The sequence below is a fragment of the Pristiophorus japonicus genome, chromosome 7 (genome assembly GCF_044704955.1).
Source record: "Pristiophorus japonicus isolate sPriJap1 chromosome 7, sPriJap1.hap1, whole genome shotgun sequence".
In the NCBI taxonomy this organism is placed as follows: Eukaryota; Metazoa; Chordata; class Chondrichthyes; family Pristiophoridae; genus Pristiophorus; species Pristiophorus japonicus.
In genome coordinates, this window is record NC_091983.1 from 6,951,716 (window position 1) to 6,969,457 (window position 17,742).

At 51.8% G+C, this 17,742-nt stretch overlaps 1 protein-coding gene across 1 annotated transcript in view; it reads right to left on the bottom strand.

Moving 5' to 3' along the window:
• b3gat2 (beta-1,3-glucuronyltransferase 2 (glucuronosyltransferase S)) overlaps positions 1 to 17,742 on the bottom strand; it is a 161,320-nt gene that overhangs the window by 33,742 nt on the left and 109,836 nt on the right. The window contains exon 2 of the mRNA XM_070884318.1: positions 2,558 to 2,702. Coding sequence (XP_070740419.1) covers positions 2,558 to 2,702 — 145 coding nt within the window. The remainder of the gene's footprint in view (positions 1 to 2,557; positions 2,703 to 17,742) is intronic.

Genomic DNA, 17,742 nt, shown 5'->3' on the forward strand with positions numbered 1-17,742 from the left:
GAGAGGTGGGGGAAACGAGAGGGGGGAAGGAGAGGGGGGAAGGAGAGAGGGGGAAGGAGAGAGGGGAAAGGAGAGGGGGGAAAGGAGAGGGGGGAAAAGGAGAGGGGGGAAAGGAGAGGGGGGAAAAGGAGAGGGGGAGGGAGAGGGGGGGAAAAGGAGAGGGGGAAAGGAGAGGGGGAAAAGGAGAGGGGGGAAAAGGAGAGGGGGAAAGGAGAGGGGGAAAAACAGGGGAGGAAGAAGAGAGGGGAAAAGGAGAGGTGGGGGAAAGGAGAGGGGGGAAGGAGAGGGGGGAAAAGGAGAGGGGGGAAGGAGAGGGGGGGAAAGGAGAGGGGGGAAGAGAGGGGAAAGGAGAGGGGGAAAAGGAGAGGGGGGAAAGGAGAGGGGGGAAAGGAGAGGGGGGAAAAGGAGAGGGGGAGGGAGAGGGGGGGAAAAGGAGAGGGGGAAAGGAGAGGGGGAAAAGGAGAGGGGGAAAGGAGAGGGGGAAAAACAGGGGAGGAAGAAGAGAGGGGAAAAGGAGAGGTGGGGGAAAGGAGAGGGGGGAAGGAGAGGGGGGAAAAGGAGAGGGGGGGAAAGGAGAGGGGGGGAAGGAGAGGGAGAAAGGAGAGGGAGAAAGGAGAGGGGGAAAGGAGAGGGGGAAAGAGAGAGGCGAAAGGAGAGGGGGGGAAAGGAGAGGGGTAAAGGAGTGGGGGGAAGGAGAGGGGGGGAAGGAGAGGGGGGGAAGGAGAGAGGGGAAAGAAGAGGGGGCAAAGGAGAGGGGGGCAAAGGAGAGGGGGGAAAGGAGAGGCGGGAAAAGGAGAGGGGGAAAGGAGAGGGGAGAAAAGGAGAGGGGGGGAAGGAGAGGGGGGAAACTGAGAGGTGGGGGAAACGAGAGGGGGGAAGGAGAGGGGGGAAGGAGAGAGGGGGAAGGAGAGAGGGGAAAGGAGAGGGGGGAAACAGAGAGGGGGAAAAGGAGAGGGGGGAAAGGAGAGGGGGGAAAGGAGAGGGGGGAAAGGAGAGGGGGGAAAAGGAGAGGGGGAGGGAGAGGGGGGAAAAGGAGAGGGGGAAAGGAGAGGGGAGGAAAGGAGAGGGGGAAACGGAGAGGGGGATGGAGAGGGGGGGGAAAGGAGAGGGGGAAAGGAGGGGAAGGAGAGGGGGGAAAAAGAGAGGGGGGAAAGGAGGGGGGGGAAAGGAGAGGGGTGGAAGGAGAGGGGTGGAAGGAGAGGGGTGGAAGGAGAGGGGGGAAAGGAGAGGGGGAAAAGGAGAGGGGGGAAGGAGAGGGGGGGAAAGGAGAGGGGGAAAAGGAGAGGGGGGAAGGAGAGGTGGGGGAAAGGAGAGGGGAAAGGAGAGGGGGGAAAGGAGGGGGGGGAAAGGAGAGGGGGGGAGGAGAGGGGGGGTGGGAAAGGAGAAGGGTGAGGGAGGCTGAACGGGCCGGGCCCAAGACTTCGGGCAAGGCCTGTCCCCAGCACCAGATTTATAGCTTGGGTCGGGTCGGGTCTGTGGTCCGGGGTCGGGAGCGCGGGTCGGGTCGGGGGTAGCGCGGTTCGGGGTCGGGAGTGCGGGTCAGGTCAGGGGGGGGCGGAGGGAGGTTGGTTCGGTTCGGGTCGTGGGGGAGGGAGGGAGGGAGAGGGAGGTCAGGTCGGGTGGTGGGAGGCGAGCGCAGGTCGGGTCCAGTCCGGGGGCGGGGTGCGGGGGCGGGGGGGGGGAAAGCGGGAGCTGGGCGTGGGCGGCAGCCTTATACACGCAGCCCCAGTGAGGCCATTCGGCCAGGGCTAGGGGCTGCGTGCTTCGGGCCCCTCCCACACAGTTTCGGGCGCCTGGAGCTACTGCACATGCGTGCCCACTGTAGCGCGCATGTGCAGAGGTCCCGGCACTGTTTTCAGCGCAGGGACCTAGCTCCGCCCCTTACAGCTCGTGCTGCGCCGCACCCGACTCTAGAGGAGCAGCAGGGAGCCGGAGAATCTGTAAGTTTTTTTTAGGCGCACTTTGTGGCGCGAAAAACGGGCGTCCAGGTCGGGGCTGCGCTGTTCTAGGCGCGACCCGAAACTTGGGCCTATTAAAACTACAAATTCTTTATCTGCATCTTCAATGGATTGAAAGCTAAACAATTCCAGGCTCCACTCATTGCCTGCTTCACTTTCACCACAAACCATTGATAGACAGCTCAGGTTTACAGTGGTTCCATTCTTTCATTGAATTAAAATGATTGGATTTACATATTTCCTATGCCACAAAAACACTGCCAGACGTTCATATGTTAAAAGCACATTAAGCAGATAACTGACCTACTTTCTGAATGGTACCTGCTTTCCACACATGTTGGGTCAAGTTGCTTTACATCCATAAAGGTATGTAATTGTATGCAATTACATAGTTATTTTTTTAAAGTGCATTAACTCTGCTCGGTGAATGTAGCATTAATATGATATGAAGCTGTCACATTGACTGCAATGAGTCATGGAGTCAATGTGAGAGTCGACTAAAACCCATTCCTGCAATACCAGTGAAAGTCGGAATTAAAAATCGGAACAGCTCGCTCCGTCATCTGGACCATGCAGTGCGATTGAGTGTTGGAGCTTACCTGCCATGTCGATAGCGAAGGGTCTGTCTGGCCTCCAGCCTGTGTACCAGCCCACCACATGGCCCCCTTCCACCAGAGGCCGTTCATAGCGCCGTCCGCCCACCAATCCAACCGGCCACACCGACACCTTTCGGGTCAGCCGCATCTGCAGAAAGTGCCAAAACACGCAATGTATTGATCTGCAGTCACACGAGGCTCAGTGATCACCTTCAAGCACAAAAAAAGCAAATGGAATAGCTGAATTATGACTCGTTTTGCTCTCTTCTTTTGCACCTATTATCGTTACACTTGACCTCAGCAGCCCCTGGGCGAGAGGAGGGAGGGGGAGAATCAGACACTTTTCTTGCACCTGATAAGTAACCCTTGCCGGGAGAGCACAGGTGTGATGGCAAACATACTGTCCAGACTCCCAAAGCAAGCGCTCTTCTCGGAACTCCTTCACGGCAAACGAGCCAAAGGTGGGCAGAGGAAATGCTACAAGGACACCCTCAAAGCCTCCCTGATAAAGTACAACATCCCCACCGACACCTGGGAATCCCTGGCCAAAGACCACCCTAAGTGGAGGAAGTGCATCCGCTGAGCACCTCGAGTCTCGTCGCCAACAGCATGCAAAAAGCAAGAGCAGGCAGCGGAAGGAGCGTGCGGCAAACCAGACTGCCCACCCACCCATTCCTTCAACCACTGTCTGCCCCAGCTGTGACAGAGACTGTAATTCTCGTATTGGACTGTTCAGCCACCTAAGAACTCAATTTAAGAGGGAAGCAAGTCTTCCTTGATTCCGAGGGACTGCCTATGATGATGTCCAGATACACATGGGAAGAAAGAAAGCCAAGGGTTGCTAGTATCTGTGGAACAGTATTTCGGGGTGGATCCCTGCCATTAGGACATGACTACCCGATGCGGAATATTCACCAGAGTGGTGCTTCATAAACTTTATTCTGTCAGATGGTGAGGGTAACTTTTTAAAGGGAATTGGATCTATGCTTGAAAAGGAGAGATTTGCAGGGCTATGGGGAAAGAGCAGGGGGAGTGGGCCTAATTGGATAGCTCTTTCAAAGAGCTGGCACAGGCACGATGGGTCGAATGATTCAGTATATTAAAGGTAAAATAATGTTATTCATAGTTTGAATGCATGCAGCATTTGGGTTTAGTGCACATATCCACTATGTTTTTCTGTGGTGTTTACCCCTTGTGAACATCTGTATAACCCTTGAGCATTGGCCCTATTCCTCAACGTTTCACTGGTATGAAGGAGCACTGGTGTTCGATGACTATTTAGCCAACTACTGATCTATTTGCAGTACAGAAGACCCATGATTTGCCTCTGCAACTAGAAGTCTCCTTTGTTGGAGTCACTGAGGGCTCGTTGCTTTCAGAGACAGTGCCTGTAGCCACTTGTAACTTGTCAGAATGGAACAGTGGAAATGACTGATCCACTGGATGAAGAGTGAGTGGAGTCATTGGAAGAATGTTTACGATGCTGGGGAAGTCCAGAACCAGGGGTCACAGTCTAAGGATAAGGGGTAAGCCATTCAGGACCAAGATGAGGAGAAACTTTTTCACCCAGAGAATTGTGAACCTGTGGAATTCTCTGCCACAGAAAGTTGTTGAGGCCAGTTCATTAGATATACTCAAAGGGGAGTTAGATGTGGCCCTTACAGCTAAAGGGATCAGGGGTATGGAGAGAAGGCTGGGGTGGGATACTGAAGTTGCATGATCAGCCATGATCATATTGAATGGTGGTGCAGGCTCGAAGGGCCAAATGGCCTGCTCCTGCACCTGTTTCTATGTTTCTATGAAAGGTCACAGACAAAGCCATCATCAAGACCAGACACCATGCCCCTTTCCGAGAGGATAAGAACGGTTTAAATCTCGGCCTTTACAATGAAGACCTGCACATCTTGCATGAATTGCTACAGTATTATCCTTCAGGCGTTACAGACACTGCATATCACCGTGTGAAGAACCAGCGGGATTTGGAAGACTTGAGCTTTCAAAAGTGTGGCTGTTCTAAAGTAGTTTCTCTAAGTTTAAAAAAAAATCTCTATTTTAATGTGGAACACTCTGAGAATCTGAAAGTAAGTGCACACTCAAAATGCATGTGAGGTGAGCAGTACCAAAGGTTGTCGGGCGCATGATGACTGATTCATTTGGTGCTTTGATTGTTTCGAATGGTGCAAAGGGCAGATCCCCAGGCTGAATGCATTCATCGTGTAATAAAAAAAGAGTCACGTTTGTAGGGCTGACTGTCGCTGCAGTCAGTGCCAGGCCCTTCCCCAGTCTCATGGGTTTTGGCAGACAAATATGATTCTTCTAAGTTAACCATTCCGTACTCTAAACCGATTAAACTTCCACTAATGATTGACATTCTTCAGTGCTAGTTTAAATATATTGAAATACTTAAATGTTTAGTACTGTTATTCGATTTCTGGTGCTCTTCTCTTCCCTTACTACTACCTTTGACACTGGTGCTTGTAATACCTCAACTACATTTCTGCATTGCTCAAAGTGCTGCTAATGTCGCTTGAATCGTACAATCAAAGATAGCAAACATCCGCTCTTATCCTTCTATTTTTTTATTTGATCCTGTGATATGGGCATCGCTGGCAAGACCAGCATTTATTGCCCGTCCCTAATTGCCCTCGAGAAGGTGGTGGTGAGCCACTGCCTTGAACCGCTGCGGTTCGTGTGGTGTCATGCAACTGTTTCCAAATAGCTTATCAGCTTGTCTTTCTCAGTTCAGTGAGTTAACCTTAGTTGGCAAGAAAAGGAAAAAGAGCCATTCAAGAAATTGTATCACATCACAGCACAACATAGAAGCTGCAAACCATTTCTTATTTTCTATTACAACAGAGAGCTCACTCGACTGTAAAAATATGTTTTCTGTTACCATTTAAGAAATGTGTTTGGCAGTTGAAGGCAAGACCAGTGTAATGTTATTCTTGCACGTTCCAAACACAAGGAACATCCCGAGACAGCACAGCAGGGAACCACTTGCTGAAATGATCAGAATAAGATTCTTCGTTCAATACTACAAATTGTACCGAGTTAGCAAGGCAGGTAAAAACACGTAGGGAGCTACTGGGCTCAGAGGCTCAGAGTAAAAAAAGATCATGGCAACCCAAGGGTGTAACATCTGATAAACCTGCCCACTGCTCTCGCTACACTTGCCCACATGGAGCTAAGCTATCCAAACCTCGACCATATGAGAGGGGCTAGAGTATAAAAGCAGAGAAGTCCTGCTACGACTGCACAGGGCATTGGTGAGACCACACCTGGAGTACTACGTACAGTTTTGGTTGCCTTATTTAAGGAGGGATATACTTGCATTGGAGGCAGTTCAGAGAAGGTTCACAAGGTTGATCCCCAAGATGATGGGGTTGACTTATGAGGAACGGTTGAGCAGGTTGGGCCTCTAATCATTGGAGTTTAGAAAAATGAGAGACGATCTTATCGAAACATGTAAGATTCAGAGGGGGCTCGACAAGGTAGATGCAGAGAGGATGTTTCCATTCGTGGGGGAATCTAGAACTAGAAGGCATAGTTTAAGAATAAGGGGTCGTCCATTTAGAACTGAGATGAGGAATTTTTTCTCTCAGAGAGTTGTAAATCTGTGGAATTCTCTGCCCTAGAGAGCTGTGGAGGCTGGGTCATTGAATATATTTAAGGTGGAGATAGACTGGAGAGAGTGTGACTGGGGAGAGTGTGTGACTGAGCAGAGAGTGATTGGGGGAGAGAGTGACTGGGGAGAGGGAGTGACTGGGGAGAGCATATAACGGGGGTGAGAGAGTGACTGGGGAGAGAGAGTGACTGGGGAGAGGGAGTGACTGGGGAGAGCATATAACGGGGGTGAGAGAGTGACTGGGGAGAGGGAGTGACTGGGGAGAGGGAGTGACTGGGGAGAGCATATAACGGGGGTGAGAGAGTGACTGGGGAGAGAGAGTGACTGGGGGGAGAGAGTGACTTGGGAGAGAGAGTGACTGGAGAGAGGGTTACACTGGGGAGAGAGAGTGACTGGGGGGAGAGATGTGACTGGGGACAGAGAGTGACTGGGGAGAGGGTGTGACTGGGGAGAGAGAGAGTGACGGGGGTAGAGAGTGACTGGGGACAGAGCGACTGGGGAGAGGGTGTGACTAGGGGTGAGAGAGTGACTTAGGAGAGAGAGTGAATGGGGAGAGGGTGTGACTGGGGAGAGAGTGTGACTGGAGAGAGTGTGACTGGGGAGAGTGAATGGGGAGAGTGTGTGACTTGGGAGAGAGTGACTGGGGAGAGAGTGTGACTGGGGAGAGAGTGTGACTGGGGAGAGGGTGTGACCTGGGAGAGAGTGACTGGGGAGAGAGTGTGACGGGGGTGAGTGTGTGACTGGGGAGAGGGTGTGACCTGGGAGAGAGTGACTGGGGAGAGAGTGTGACGGGGGTGAGTGTGTGACTGGGGAGAGGGTGTGACTGGGGAGAGGGAGTGACTGGGGAGAGCATATAACGGGGGTGAGAGAGTGACTGGGGAGAGGGAGTGACTGGGGAGAGGGAGTGACTGGGGAGAGCATATAACGGGGGTGAGAGAGTGACTGGGGAGAGAGAGTGACTGGGGGGAGAGAGTGACTTGGGAGAGAGAGTGACTGGAGAGAGAGTGTGACTGGGGAGAGGGTGTGACTGGGGAGAGGGTGTGACCTGGGAGAGAGTGACTGGGGAGAGAGTGTGACGGGGGTGAGTGTGTGACTGGGGAGAGGATGTGACTGGGGAGAGTGTGTGACTGGAGAGAGTGTGACTGGGGAGAGTGAATGGGGAGAGTGTGTGACTTGGGAGAGAGTGACTGGGGAGAGAGTGTGACTGGGGAGAGAGTGTGACGGGGGTGAGTGTGTGACTGGGGAGAGGGTGTGACTGGGGAGAGTGTGTGACTGGAGAGAGTGTGTGACTGGGGAGAGTGTGTGACTGGAGAGAGTGTGACTGGGGAGAGTGTGTGACTGGAGAGAGTGTGTGACTGGAGAGAGTGTGACTGGGGAGAGGGTGTGACGGGGTGAGTGTGTGACTGGGGAGAGTGACTGGGGAGAGTGTGTGACTTGGGAGAGAGTGACTGGGGAGAGTGTGTGACTGGGGAGAGTGTGTGACTGGGGAGAGAGTGACTGGGGAGAGAGTGTGACCTTGGAGAGAGTGACTGGGGAGAGAGTGTGAAGGGGGTGAGTGTGTGACTGGAGAGAGTGTGACTGGGGAGAGTGAATGGGGAGAGTGTGTGACTTGGGAGAGAGTGACTGGGGAGAGTGTGTGATTGGGGAGAGTGTGTGACTGGGGAGAGAGTGTGACTGGGGAGAGAGTGTGACCTGGGAGAGAGTGACTGGGGAGAAAGTGACTGGGGAGAGTGTGTGACTGGGGAGAGAGTGACTGGGGAGAGTGTGTGACTGGGGAGAGTGTGTGACTGGGGAGAGAGTGTGACTGGGGAGAGAGTGTGACCTGGGAGAGAGTGACTGGGGAGAAAGTGACTGGGGAGAGAGTGTGACTGGGGAGAACGAGTGACTGGGGAGAGAGTGACTGGGGAGAGAGAGTGACTGGGGAGAGAGAGTGACTGAGGAGAGAGAGTGAGTGGGGAGAGTGTGACTGGGGGGAGAAAGTAACTGGGGAGAGAGTGTGACTGGGGAGAGAGAGTAACTGGGGAGAGAGTGTGACTGGGGAGAGAGTGACAGGGGAGAGTGTGACTTGGGAGAGGGAATGACTGGGGAGAGTGTGACTGGGGAGAGTGTGACCGGGGAGAGTGTGCTTGGGGAAAGAGTGACTGGGGAGAGAGTGACTGAGGAGAGTGACTGGGGAAGAGTGTGTGACTGGGGAGAGAATGACAGAGGAGAGAGAGTGACTGGGGAGAGAGATTGACTGAGGAGAGTGACTGGGGAGAGTGTGACTGGGGAGAGTGTGACCGGGGAGAGTGTGCTTGGGGAAAGAGTGACTGGGGAGAGAGTGACTGAGGAGAGTGACTGGGGAAGAGTGTGTGACTGGGGAGAGAATGACAGAGGAGAGAGAGTGACTGGGGAGAGAGATTGACTGAGGAGAGTGACTGGGGAGAGTGTGACTGGGGAGAGTGTGACCGGGGAGAGTGTGCTTGGGGAAAGAGTGACTGGGGAGAGAGTGACTGAGGAGAGTGACTGGGGAAGAGTGTGTGACTGGGGAGAGAATGACAGAGGAGAGAGAGTGACTGGGGAGAGAGATTGACTGAGGAGAGTGACTGGGGAGAGTGTGACTGGGAAGACTGAATGGGAAGTGTGTGACTGAGGAGCGAGTGACTGGGGAGAGCAAGTGACTGGGGAGAGTGTGTGACTGGGGAGAGAGTGACTGGGGATAGAATGTCACTGTTGAGAGTGTGTGACTGGGGAGAGTGTGTGACGGGAGAGAGTGACTGGGGATAGAATGTCACTGGTGAGAGTGTGTGACTGGGGAGAGAGTGTGACTGTCGAGAGTCTGTGACTGAGGACAGAGTGTGGCTGGGGAGAGTGTGTGACTGGGGAGAGAGTAACTAGGGAGAATGTGTGACTGGGGAGAGAGAGTGACTGGGGAGAATGTGTGACTGGGGAGAAACATAGAAACATAGAAAATAGGTGCAGGAGTAGGCCATTCGGCCCTTCGGGCCTGCACCGCCATTCAATAAGATCATGGCTGATCATTCCCTCAGTATCCCTTTCCTGCTTTCTCTCCATACCCTTTGATCCGCTTAGTCGTAAGGTCCATATCTAATTCCCTCTTGAATATATCCAATGAACTGGCATCAACAACTATCTGCAGCAGGGAATTCCACAGGTTAAAAACTCTTTGAGTGATGAAGTTTCTCCTCATCTCAGTCCTAAATGGCCTACCCCTTATGCTAAGACTATGTCCCCTGGTTCTGGACTTCCCCAACATCGGGAACATTCTACCCGCATCTAACCTGTCCAGTCCCGTCAGAATCTTATAGGTTTCTATGAGATCCCCACTCATCCTTCTAAACTCCAGTGAATAAAGGCCCAGTTGATCCAGTCTCTCCTCATATGACAGTCCAGACATCCCTGGAATCAGTCTGGTGAACCTTCCATGCACTCCCTCAATAGCAAGAACCTCCTTCATCAGACTAGGAGACCAAAACTGAACACAATATTCCAGGTGAGGCCTCACTAAGGCCCTGTACAACTGCAGTAAGTCCTCCCTGCTCCTATACTCAAATCCCCTAGCTATGAAGGCCAACATACCATTTGCCTTCTTCACCGCCTGCTGCACCTGCATGCCAACTTTCAATGACTGATGTACCATGACACCCAGGTCTCGTTGCACCTCCCCTTTTCCTAATCTGCCACCATTCAGATAATATTCTGCCTTCGTGTTTTTGCCCTCAAAATGGATAACCTCACATTTATCCACATTATACTGCATCTACCATGCATTTTCCCACTCACCTAACCTGTCCAAGTCACCCTGCAGCCTCCTAGCATCCCCCCACAGCTCACACCGCCACCCAGCTTAGTGTCATCTGCAAACTTGGAGATATTACACTCAATTTCTTCATCCAAATCATTAATGTATATTGTAAAAAGCTGGGGTCCCAGCACTGAGCCTTGCGGTACTCCACTAGTCACCGCCTGCCATTCTGAAAAGGACCCGTTTATCTCGACTCTCTGCTTCCTGTCTGCCAACCAGTTCGCTATCCATGTCAGTATATTATCCCCAATACCATGTGCTTTGATTTTGCACACCAATCTCATATGCGGGACCTTGTCAATGCCTTTTGAAAGTCCAAATACACTACATCCACTGGTTCTCCCTTGTCCACTCTGCTAGTTAAAGCCTCAAAAAATTCCAGAAGATTGGTCAAGCATAATTTCCCTTTCATAAATCTATGCTGACTTGGACCGATCCTGTCACTGCTTTCCAAATGCGTTGCTATTTCATCCTTAATGATTGATTCCAACATTTTCCCCACTACTGATGTCAGGCTAACCGGTCTATAATTTCCCGTTTTCTCTTTGTCTCCTTTTTTAAAAAGCGGTGTTACATTAGCTACCCTCCAGTCCATAGGAACTGATCCAGATAGACTGTTGGAAAATGATCACCAATGCATCCACTATTTCTAAGGCCACTTCCTTCAGTACTCTGGGATGTAGATTATCAGGTCCCGGGGATTTATCGGCCTTCAATCCTATCAATTTCCCTAACACAATTTCCTGCCTAATAAGGATATCCTTCAGTTCCTCCTTCTCACTAGACCCACTGTTCCCTCGTACATTCGGAAGGTTATTTGTGTCTTCCTTCGTGAAGACAGAACCGAAGTATTTGTTCAATTGGTCTGCCATTTCTTTGTTCTCCATTATAAATTCACCTGAATCTGACTGCAAGGGACCTACGTTTGTCTTCACTAATCTTTTTCTTTTCACATAATTAGAGAAGCTTTTGCAGTCAGTTTTTATGTTCCCTGCAAGCTTCTTCTCGTACTCTATTTTCCCCCTCTTACTTAAACCCTTAGTCCTCCTCTGTTGAATTCTAAATTTCTCCCAGTCCTCAGGTTTGTTACTTTTTCTAGCCAATTTATATGCCTCTTCCTTGGTTTTAAAATGATCCTTAATTTCCCTTGTTAGTCACGGTTGAGCCACCTTCCCAGTTTTATTTTTACTCCAGACAGGGATGTACAATTGCTGAAGTTCATCCATGTGATCGTTAAATGTTTGCCATTGCTTATCCACCATCAACCCGTTAAGTATCCTTTGCCAGTCTATTCTAGCCAATTCACAACACATACCATCGAAGTTACCTTTCCTTCAGTTCAGGACCCTAGCTTCCGAATTAACTGTGTCACTCTCCATCTTAATAAAGAATTCTACCATATTATGTTCACTCTTACCCAAGGGGCCTCGCACAACAAGATTGCTAATTAGTCCCTTCTCATTACACATCACCCAGTCTAGGATGGCCAGCTCTCTAGTTGGTTCCTCGACATATTGGTCTAGAAAACCAACCCAAATACACTCCAGGAAATCCTCCTCCACCGCATTGCTACCAGTTTTGTTAGCCCAATCAATATATAGATTAAAGTCGCCCATGATAACTGCTGTACCTTTATTACACACATCCCTTATTTCTTGTTTGATGCTGTCCCCAACCTCACTACTACTGTTTGGTGGTCTGTACACGACTCCCACTAGTATTTTCTGCCCTTTGGTATTCCGCAGCTCCACCCATACCGATTCCACATCATCCAGGCTAATGACCCTCCTTACTATTGCATTAATTTCCTCCTTAACCAGTAACGCCACCCTGTCTCCTTTTCCTTTCTGTCTACCCTTCCTTAATGTTGAATATCCCTGGATGTTGAGTTCCCAGCCTTGGTCACCCTGGAGCCATGTCTCTGTGATGCCAATTACATTATATCCATTAACTGCTATCTGCGCAGTTAATTCGTCCACCTTATTCCGAATACTCCTCGCATTGAGGCACAGAGCCTTCAGGCTTGTCTTTTTAACACACTTTGCCCCTTTAGAATTTTGCTGTAATGTGGCCCTTTTTGTTTTTTGCCTTGGGTTTCTCTGCCGTGCCGTTTAGCTTTTCTCCTTTCTATCTTTTGCTTCTGCCTCCATTTTATTTCCCTCTCTCTCCCTGCATTGGTTCCCATCCCCCTGCCATATTAGTTTAATTCCTCCCCAACAGCACTAGCAAACACTCCCCTGAGGACATTGATTCCGGTCCTGCCCAGGTGCAGACCGTCCGGTTTGTACTGGTCCCACCTCCCCCAGAACCAGTTCCAATGTCCCAGGAATTTGAATCCCTCCCTTTTGCACCACTCCTCAAGCCACGTATTCATCTGGGCTATCCTGCGATTTCTACTCTGACTAGCACGTGGCACTGGTAGCAATCCTGAGATTACTACTTTTGAGGTCCTACTTTTTAATTTAGCTCCAAGCTCCCTACATTCGTCTCGTAGGACTTCATCCCGTTTTTTTTACCTATATCGTTGGTACCTATGTGCACCACGACAACTGGCTGTTCACCCTCCCTTTCCAATGTCCTGCACCCGCTCCGAGACATCCTTGACCCTTGCACCAGGGAAGCAACATACCATCCTGGAGTCTCGGTTGCGGCCGCAGAAACGCCTATCTATTCCCCTTACAATCGAATCCCCTATCACTATAGCTCTCCCACTCTTTTTCCTGCCCTCCTGTGCAGCATAGAAACATAGACATAAAAACATAGAAAATAGGTGCAGGAGTAGGCCATTCGGTCCTTCAAGCCTGCACCGCCATTCAATAAGATCATGGCCGATCATTCCTTCAGTACCCCTTTCCTGATTTTTCTCCATACCCCTTGATCCCCTTAGCCGTAAGGGCCATATCTAACTCCCTCTTAAATATATCCAATGAACTGGCATCAACAATTCTCTGTGGCAGGGAATCCCACAGGTTAAAAACTCTCTGAGTAATGAAGTTTCTCCTCATCTCAGTCCTAAATGGCCTACCCCTTATCCTAAGGCTCTGTCCATTGGTTCTGGACTTCCCCAACATCGGGAACATTCTTCCCGCATCTAACCTGTCCAGTCCCGTCTGAATCTTATACGTTTGTATGAGGTCCCCTCTCATCCTTCTAAACTCCAGTGTATAAAGGCCCAGTTGATCCAGTCTCTCCTCATATGACAGTCCAGACATTCCTGGAATCAGTCTGGTGAACCTTCGCTGCACTCCCTCAATAGCAAGAACGTCCTTCATCAGACTAGGAGACCAAAACTGAACACAATATTCCAGGTGAGGCCTCACTAAGGCCCTGTACAACTGCAGTAAGACCTCCCTGCTTCTATACTCAAATCCCCTAGCTATGAAGGCCAACATACCATTTGCCTCCTTTACTGCCTGCTGTACCTGCGTGCCCACTTTCAGTGACTGATGAACCATGACACCCTGGTCTCGTTGCACCTCCCCTTTTCCTAATCAGCCGCCATTCAGATAATATTCTGCCTTCGTGTTTTTGCCCCCAAAGTGGATAACCTCACATTTATCCACATTATACTGCATCTGCCATGCATTTTCCCACTCACCTAACCTGTCCAAGTCACCCTGCAGCCTCTTAGCGTCCTCCTCACAGCTCACAGCGCCACCCAGTTTAGTGTCATCCGCAAACTTGGAGACATTACACTCAATTCTTTCATCTAAATCGTCAATGTATGTTGTAAAGAGCTGGGGTCCCAGCACTGAGCCCTGCGGCACTCCACTAGTCACTGCCTGCCATTCTGAAAAGGACCCGTTTATCGCGACTCTCTGCTTCCTGTCTGCCAACCAGTTCCCTATCCACGTCAGTACATTACCTCCAATACCATGTGCTTTGATTTTGCACACCAATCTCTTATGCAGGACCTTGTCAAAAGCCTTTTGAAAGTCCGAATACACCACATCCACTGGTTCTCCCTTGTCCACTCTGCTAGTTACATCCTCAAAAAATTCCAGAAGATTCGTCAAGCATGACTTCCCTTTCATAAATCCATGCTGACTTGGTTTGATCCTGAAGACAGAACCGAAGTATTTGTTCAATTGGTCTGCCATTTCTTTGTTCCCCATTATAAATTCACCTGAATCCGACAGCAAGGGACCTACATTTGTCTTCACTAATCTTTTTCTCTTCACATCTTTGGAGAAGCTTTTGCAGTCAATTTTTATGTTCCCTGCTAGCTTCCTCTCGTACTCTATTTTCCCCCTCTTAATTAAACCCTTAGTCCTCCTCTGTTGAATTCTAAATTTCTCCCAGTCCTCAGGTTTGTTGCAGACCAATTGAACCAATACTTCGGTTCTGTCTTTACGAAGGAAGACACAAATAACCTTCTGAATGTACTAGGGGACAGTGGGTCTGGTGAGAAGGACGAACGGTGCCATGAACTTGGCTGCTGCTGCCCTCCCCTGATGAGTCATCCCCCTCAACAGTACCCAAAGCGGTGTATCTGTTTTGCAGGGGGATGACCGCAGGGGACCCCTGCACGACCTTCCTTGCACTGCTCTTCCTTTTGGTCACCCATTTACTATCTGGCTGTGTGCCCTTTACCTGCGGTGAGACCAACTCGCGAAATGTGCTATTCACGTCATTCTCAGTATCGTGGATGCTCCAGAGTGAATCCACCTGCAGCTCCAGTGCCGCAATGTGGTCTGTCAGGAGCTGGAGGCAGATACGCTTCCCGCACACGTAGTCGTCAGGGACACCGGAAGCGTCCCTGACTTCCCACATAGTACAGGAGGAGCATAACACATGTCCGAGCTCTCCTGCCATGACTTAACCCTTAGATACACTTAATTTGGCAACAACAATGCTAAATGTTACTTACTGATATAGAAAAGAAAAAGAAAATCGACTTACCAATCACCAGCCAATCACTTACCCCCTTGGCTTTGACGTCACCTTTCGATTTCTTTCTACTTCTTCTTTACCTTCTCTCCCCGCTGCAGCTGCAGAAGCTCCGCCTTTATAGGCCTCCCCACGCTCGCCTCTCCTCCTGCTGCCGCTGGGCCTTTATAGGCCTCCCCACGCTCGCCTCTCCTCCTGCTGGGCCTTTATAGGCCTCCCCACGCTCGCCTCTCCTCCCGCTGGGCCTTTATAGGCCTCCCCACGATCACCTCTCCTCCTGCTGCCGCTGGGCCTTTATAGGCCTCCCCACGCTCACCTCTCCTCCTGCTGCCGCTGGGCCTTTATAGGCCTCCCCACGCTCACCTGTCCTCTGCCGCCGCTGGCCTTTATAGGCCTCCCCACGCTCACCTGTCCTCTGCCGCCGCTGGGCCTTTATAGGCCTCCCCACGCTCACCTGTCCTCTGCCGCCGCTGGGCCTTTATAGGCCTCCCCACGCTCACCTGTCCTCTGCCGCCGCTGGGCCTTTATAGGCCTCCCCACGCTCACCTGTCCTCTGCCGCCGCTGGGCCTTTATAGGCCTCCCCACGCTCACCTGTCCTCTGCCGCCGCTGGGCCTTTATAGGCCTCCCCACGCTCACCTGTCCTCTGCCGCCGCTGGGCCTTTATAGGCCTCCCCACGCTCACCTGTCCTCTGCCGCCGCTGGGCCTTTATAGGCCTCTCCAACGTCCCCGAACTCCTGCCTCTCCTCTGCCGCCGCCTCTCGCTGCCGCTGGGCCTTTGTAGGCTACTCCACGCATCTCGAACTCCCGCCTCTCCTCTGCCACTGCCTCCCGCTGCTGCTGGGCCTTTATAGGCCTCTCCATGCACCTCAAACTCCCGCCTCTCCTCTGAGAGAGTGTGACTGGGTTGTGTGTGCTTGGGGAAAGAGTGACTGGGGAGAGAGTGACTGGGGAGTGTGTGACTGGGGAGAGAGTGTGACTGGAGAGAGTGTGTGACTGCGGAGAGTGTGTGACTGGGGAGAGTGTGTGACTGCGGAGAGTGTGTGACTGGGGAGAGAGTGTGACTGGAGAGAGTGTGTGACTGCGGAGAGTGTGTGACTGGGGAGAGTGTGTGACTGCGGAGAGTGTGTGACTGGGGAGAGAGTGTGACTGGGGAGAGTGTGTGACTGCGGAGAGTGTGTGACTGCGGAGAGTGTGTGACTGGGGAGAGAGTGTGACTGGGGAGAGTGTGTGACTGGGGAGAGTCTGTAACTGGGGAGAGTCTGTAACTGGGGAGAGTGTGACTGGGGAGAGAGTGTGACTGGGGAGAGAGTGTGACTGGGGAGAGCGTGTGACTGCGGAGAGTTTGTGACTGGGGAGAGAGTGTGACTGGGGAGAGTCTGTAACTGGGGAGAGTCTGTAACTGGGGAGAGTGTGGCTGAGGAGAGTGTGCGACTGGGGAAAGAGAGTGACTGGGGAGAGAGTGTGACTGGGGAGAGTCTGTAACTGGGGAGAGTGTGACTGAGGAGAGTGTGCGACTGGGGAGAGAGAGTGACTGGGGAGAGAGTGTGACTGGGGAGAGTCTGTAACTGGGGAGAGTCTGTAACTGGGGAGAGTGTGACTGGGGAGAGAGTATGACTGGGGAGAGAGTGTGACTGGAGAGAGTGTGTGACTGCGGAGAGTGTGTGACTGGGGAGAGTGTGTGACTGGGCAGAGAGTGTGACTGGGGAGAGTGTGTGACTGCAGAGAGTGTGTGACTGGGGAGAGAGTGTGACGGGGGAGAGTCTATAACTGGGGAGAGTCTGTAACTGGGGAGAGTGTGACTGAGGAGAGTGTGCGAATGTGGAGAGAGAGTGACTGGGGAGAGAGTGTGACTGGGGAGAGTCTGTAACTGGGGAGAGTCTGTAACTGGGTAGAGTGTGACTGGGGAGAGAGTGTGACTGGGGAGAGAGTGTGACTGGGGAGAGTCTGTAACTGGGGAGAGTCTGTAACTGGGGAGAGTGTGACTGGGGAGAGAGTGTGACGGGGGAGAGAGTGTGACTGGGGATAGCGTGTGACTGCGGAGAGTGTGTGACTGGGGAGAGAGTGTGACTGGGGAGAGTCTGTAACTGGGGAGAGTCTGTAACTGGGGAGAGTGTGACTGAGGAGAGTGTGCGACTGGGGAGAGAGAGTGACTGGGGAGAGAGTGTGACTGGGGAGAGAGTGTGACGGGGGAGAGTCTGTAACTGGGGAGAGTCTGTAACTGGGGAGAGTGTGACTGAGGAGAGTGTGCGACTGGGGAGAGAGAGTGACTGGGGAGAGAGTGTGACTGGGGAGAGTCTGTAACTGGGGAGAGTGTGACTGAGGAGAGTGTGCGACTGGGGAGAGAGAGTGACTGGGGAGAGAGTGTGACTGGGGAGAGTCTGTAACTGGGGAGAGTCTGTAACTGAGGAGAGTGTGACTGGGGAGAGAGTGTGACTGGGGAGAGAGTGTGACTGGGGAGAGTGTGTGACTGGGGAGAGTGTGTGACTGCGGAGAGTCTGTAACTGGGGAGAGTCTGTAACTGGGGAGAGTGTGACTGAGGAGAGTGTGCGACTGGGGAGAGAGAGTGACTGGGGAGAGAGTGTGATTGGGGAGAGTCTGTAACTGGGGAGAGTCTGTAACTGGGGAGAGTGTGACTGGGGAGAGAGTGTGACCGGGGAGAGAGTGTGACTGGGAGAGAGTGTGACTGGGGAGAGTGTGACTGGGGAGAGAGCGTGACTGGGGAGAGAGCATATCTGGAAATGGGCGATGTCAATGCAATTTCTTCTGTGGAGCGAATATCATGCTCACAGGTCCTGGACAAATTTGACTCATTATTTCAACCCGGCATTGGCACTTTCATGGGGACCAAGGTAGTGATTTACATAA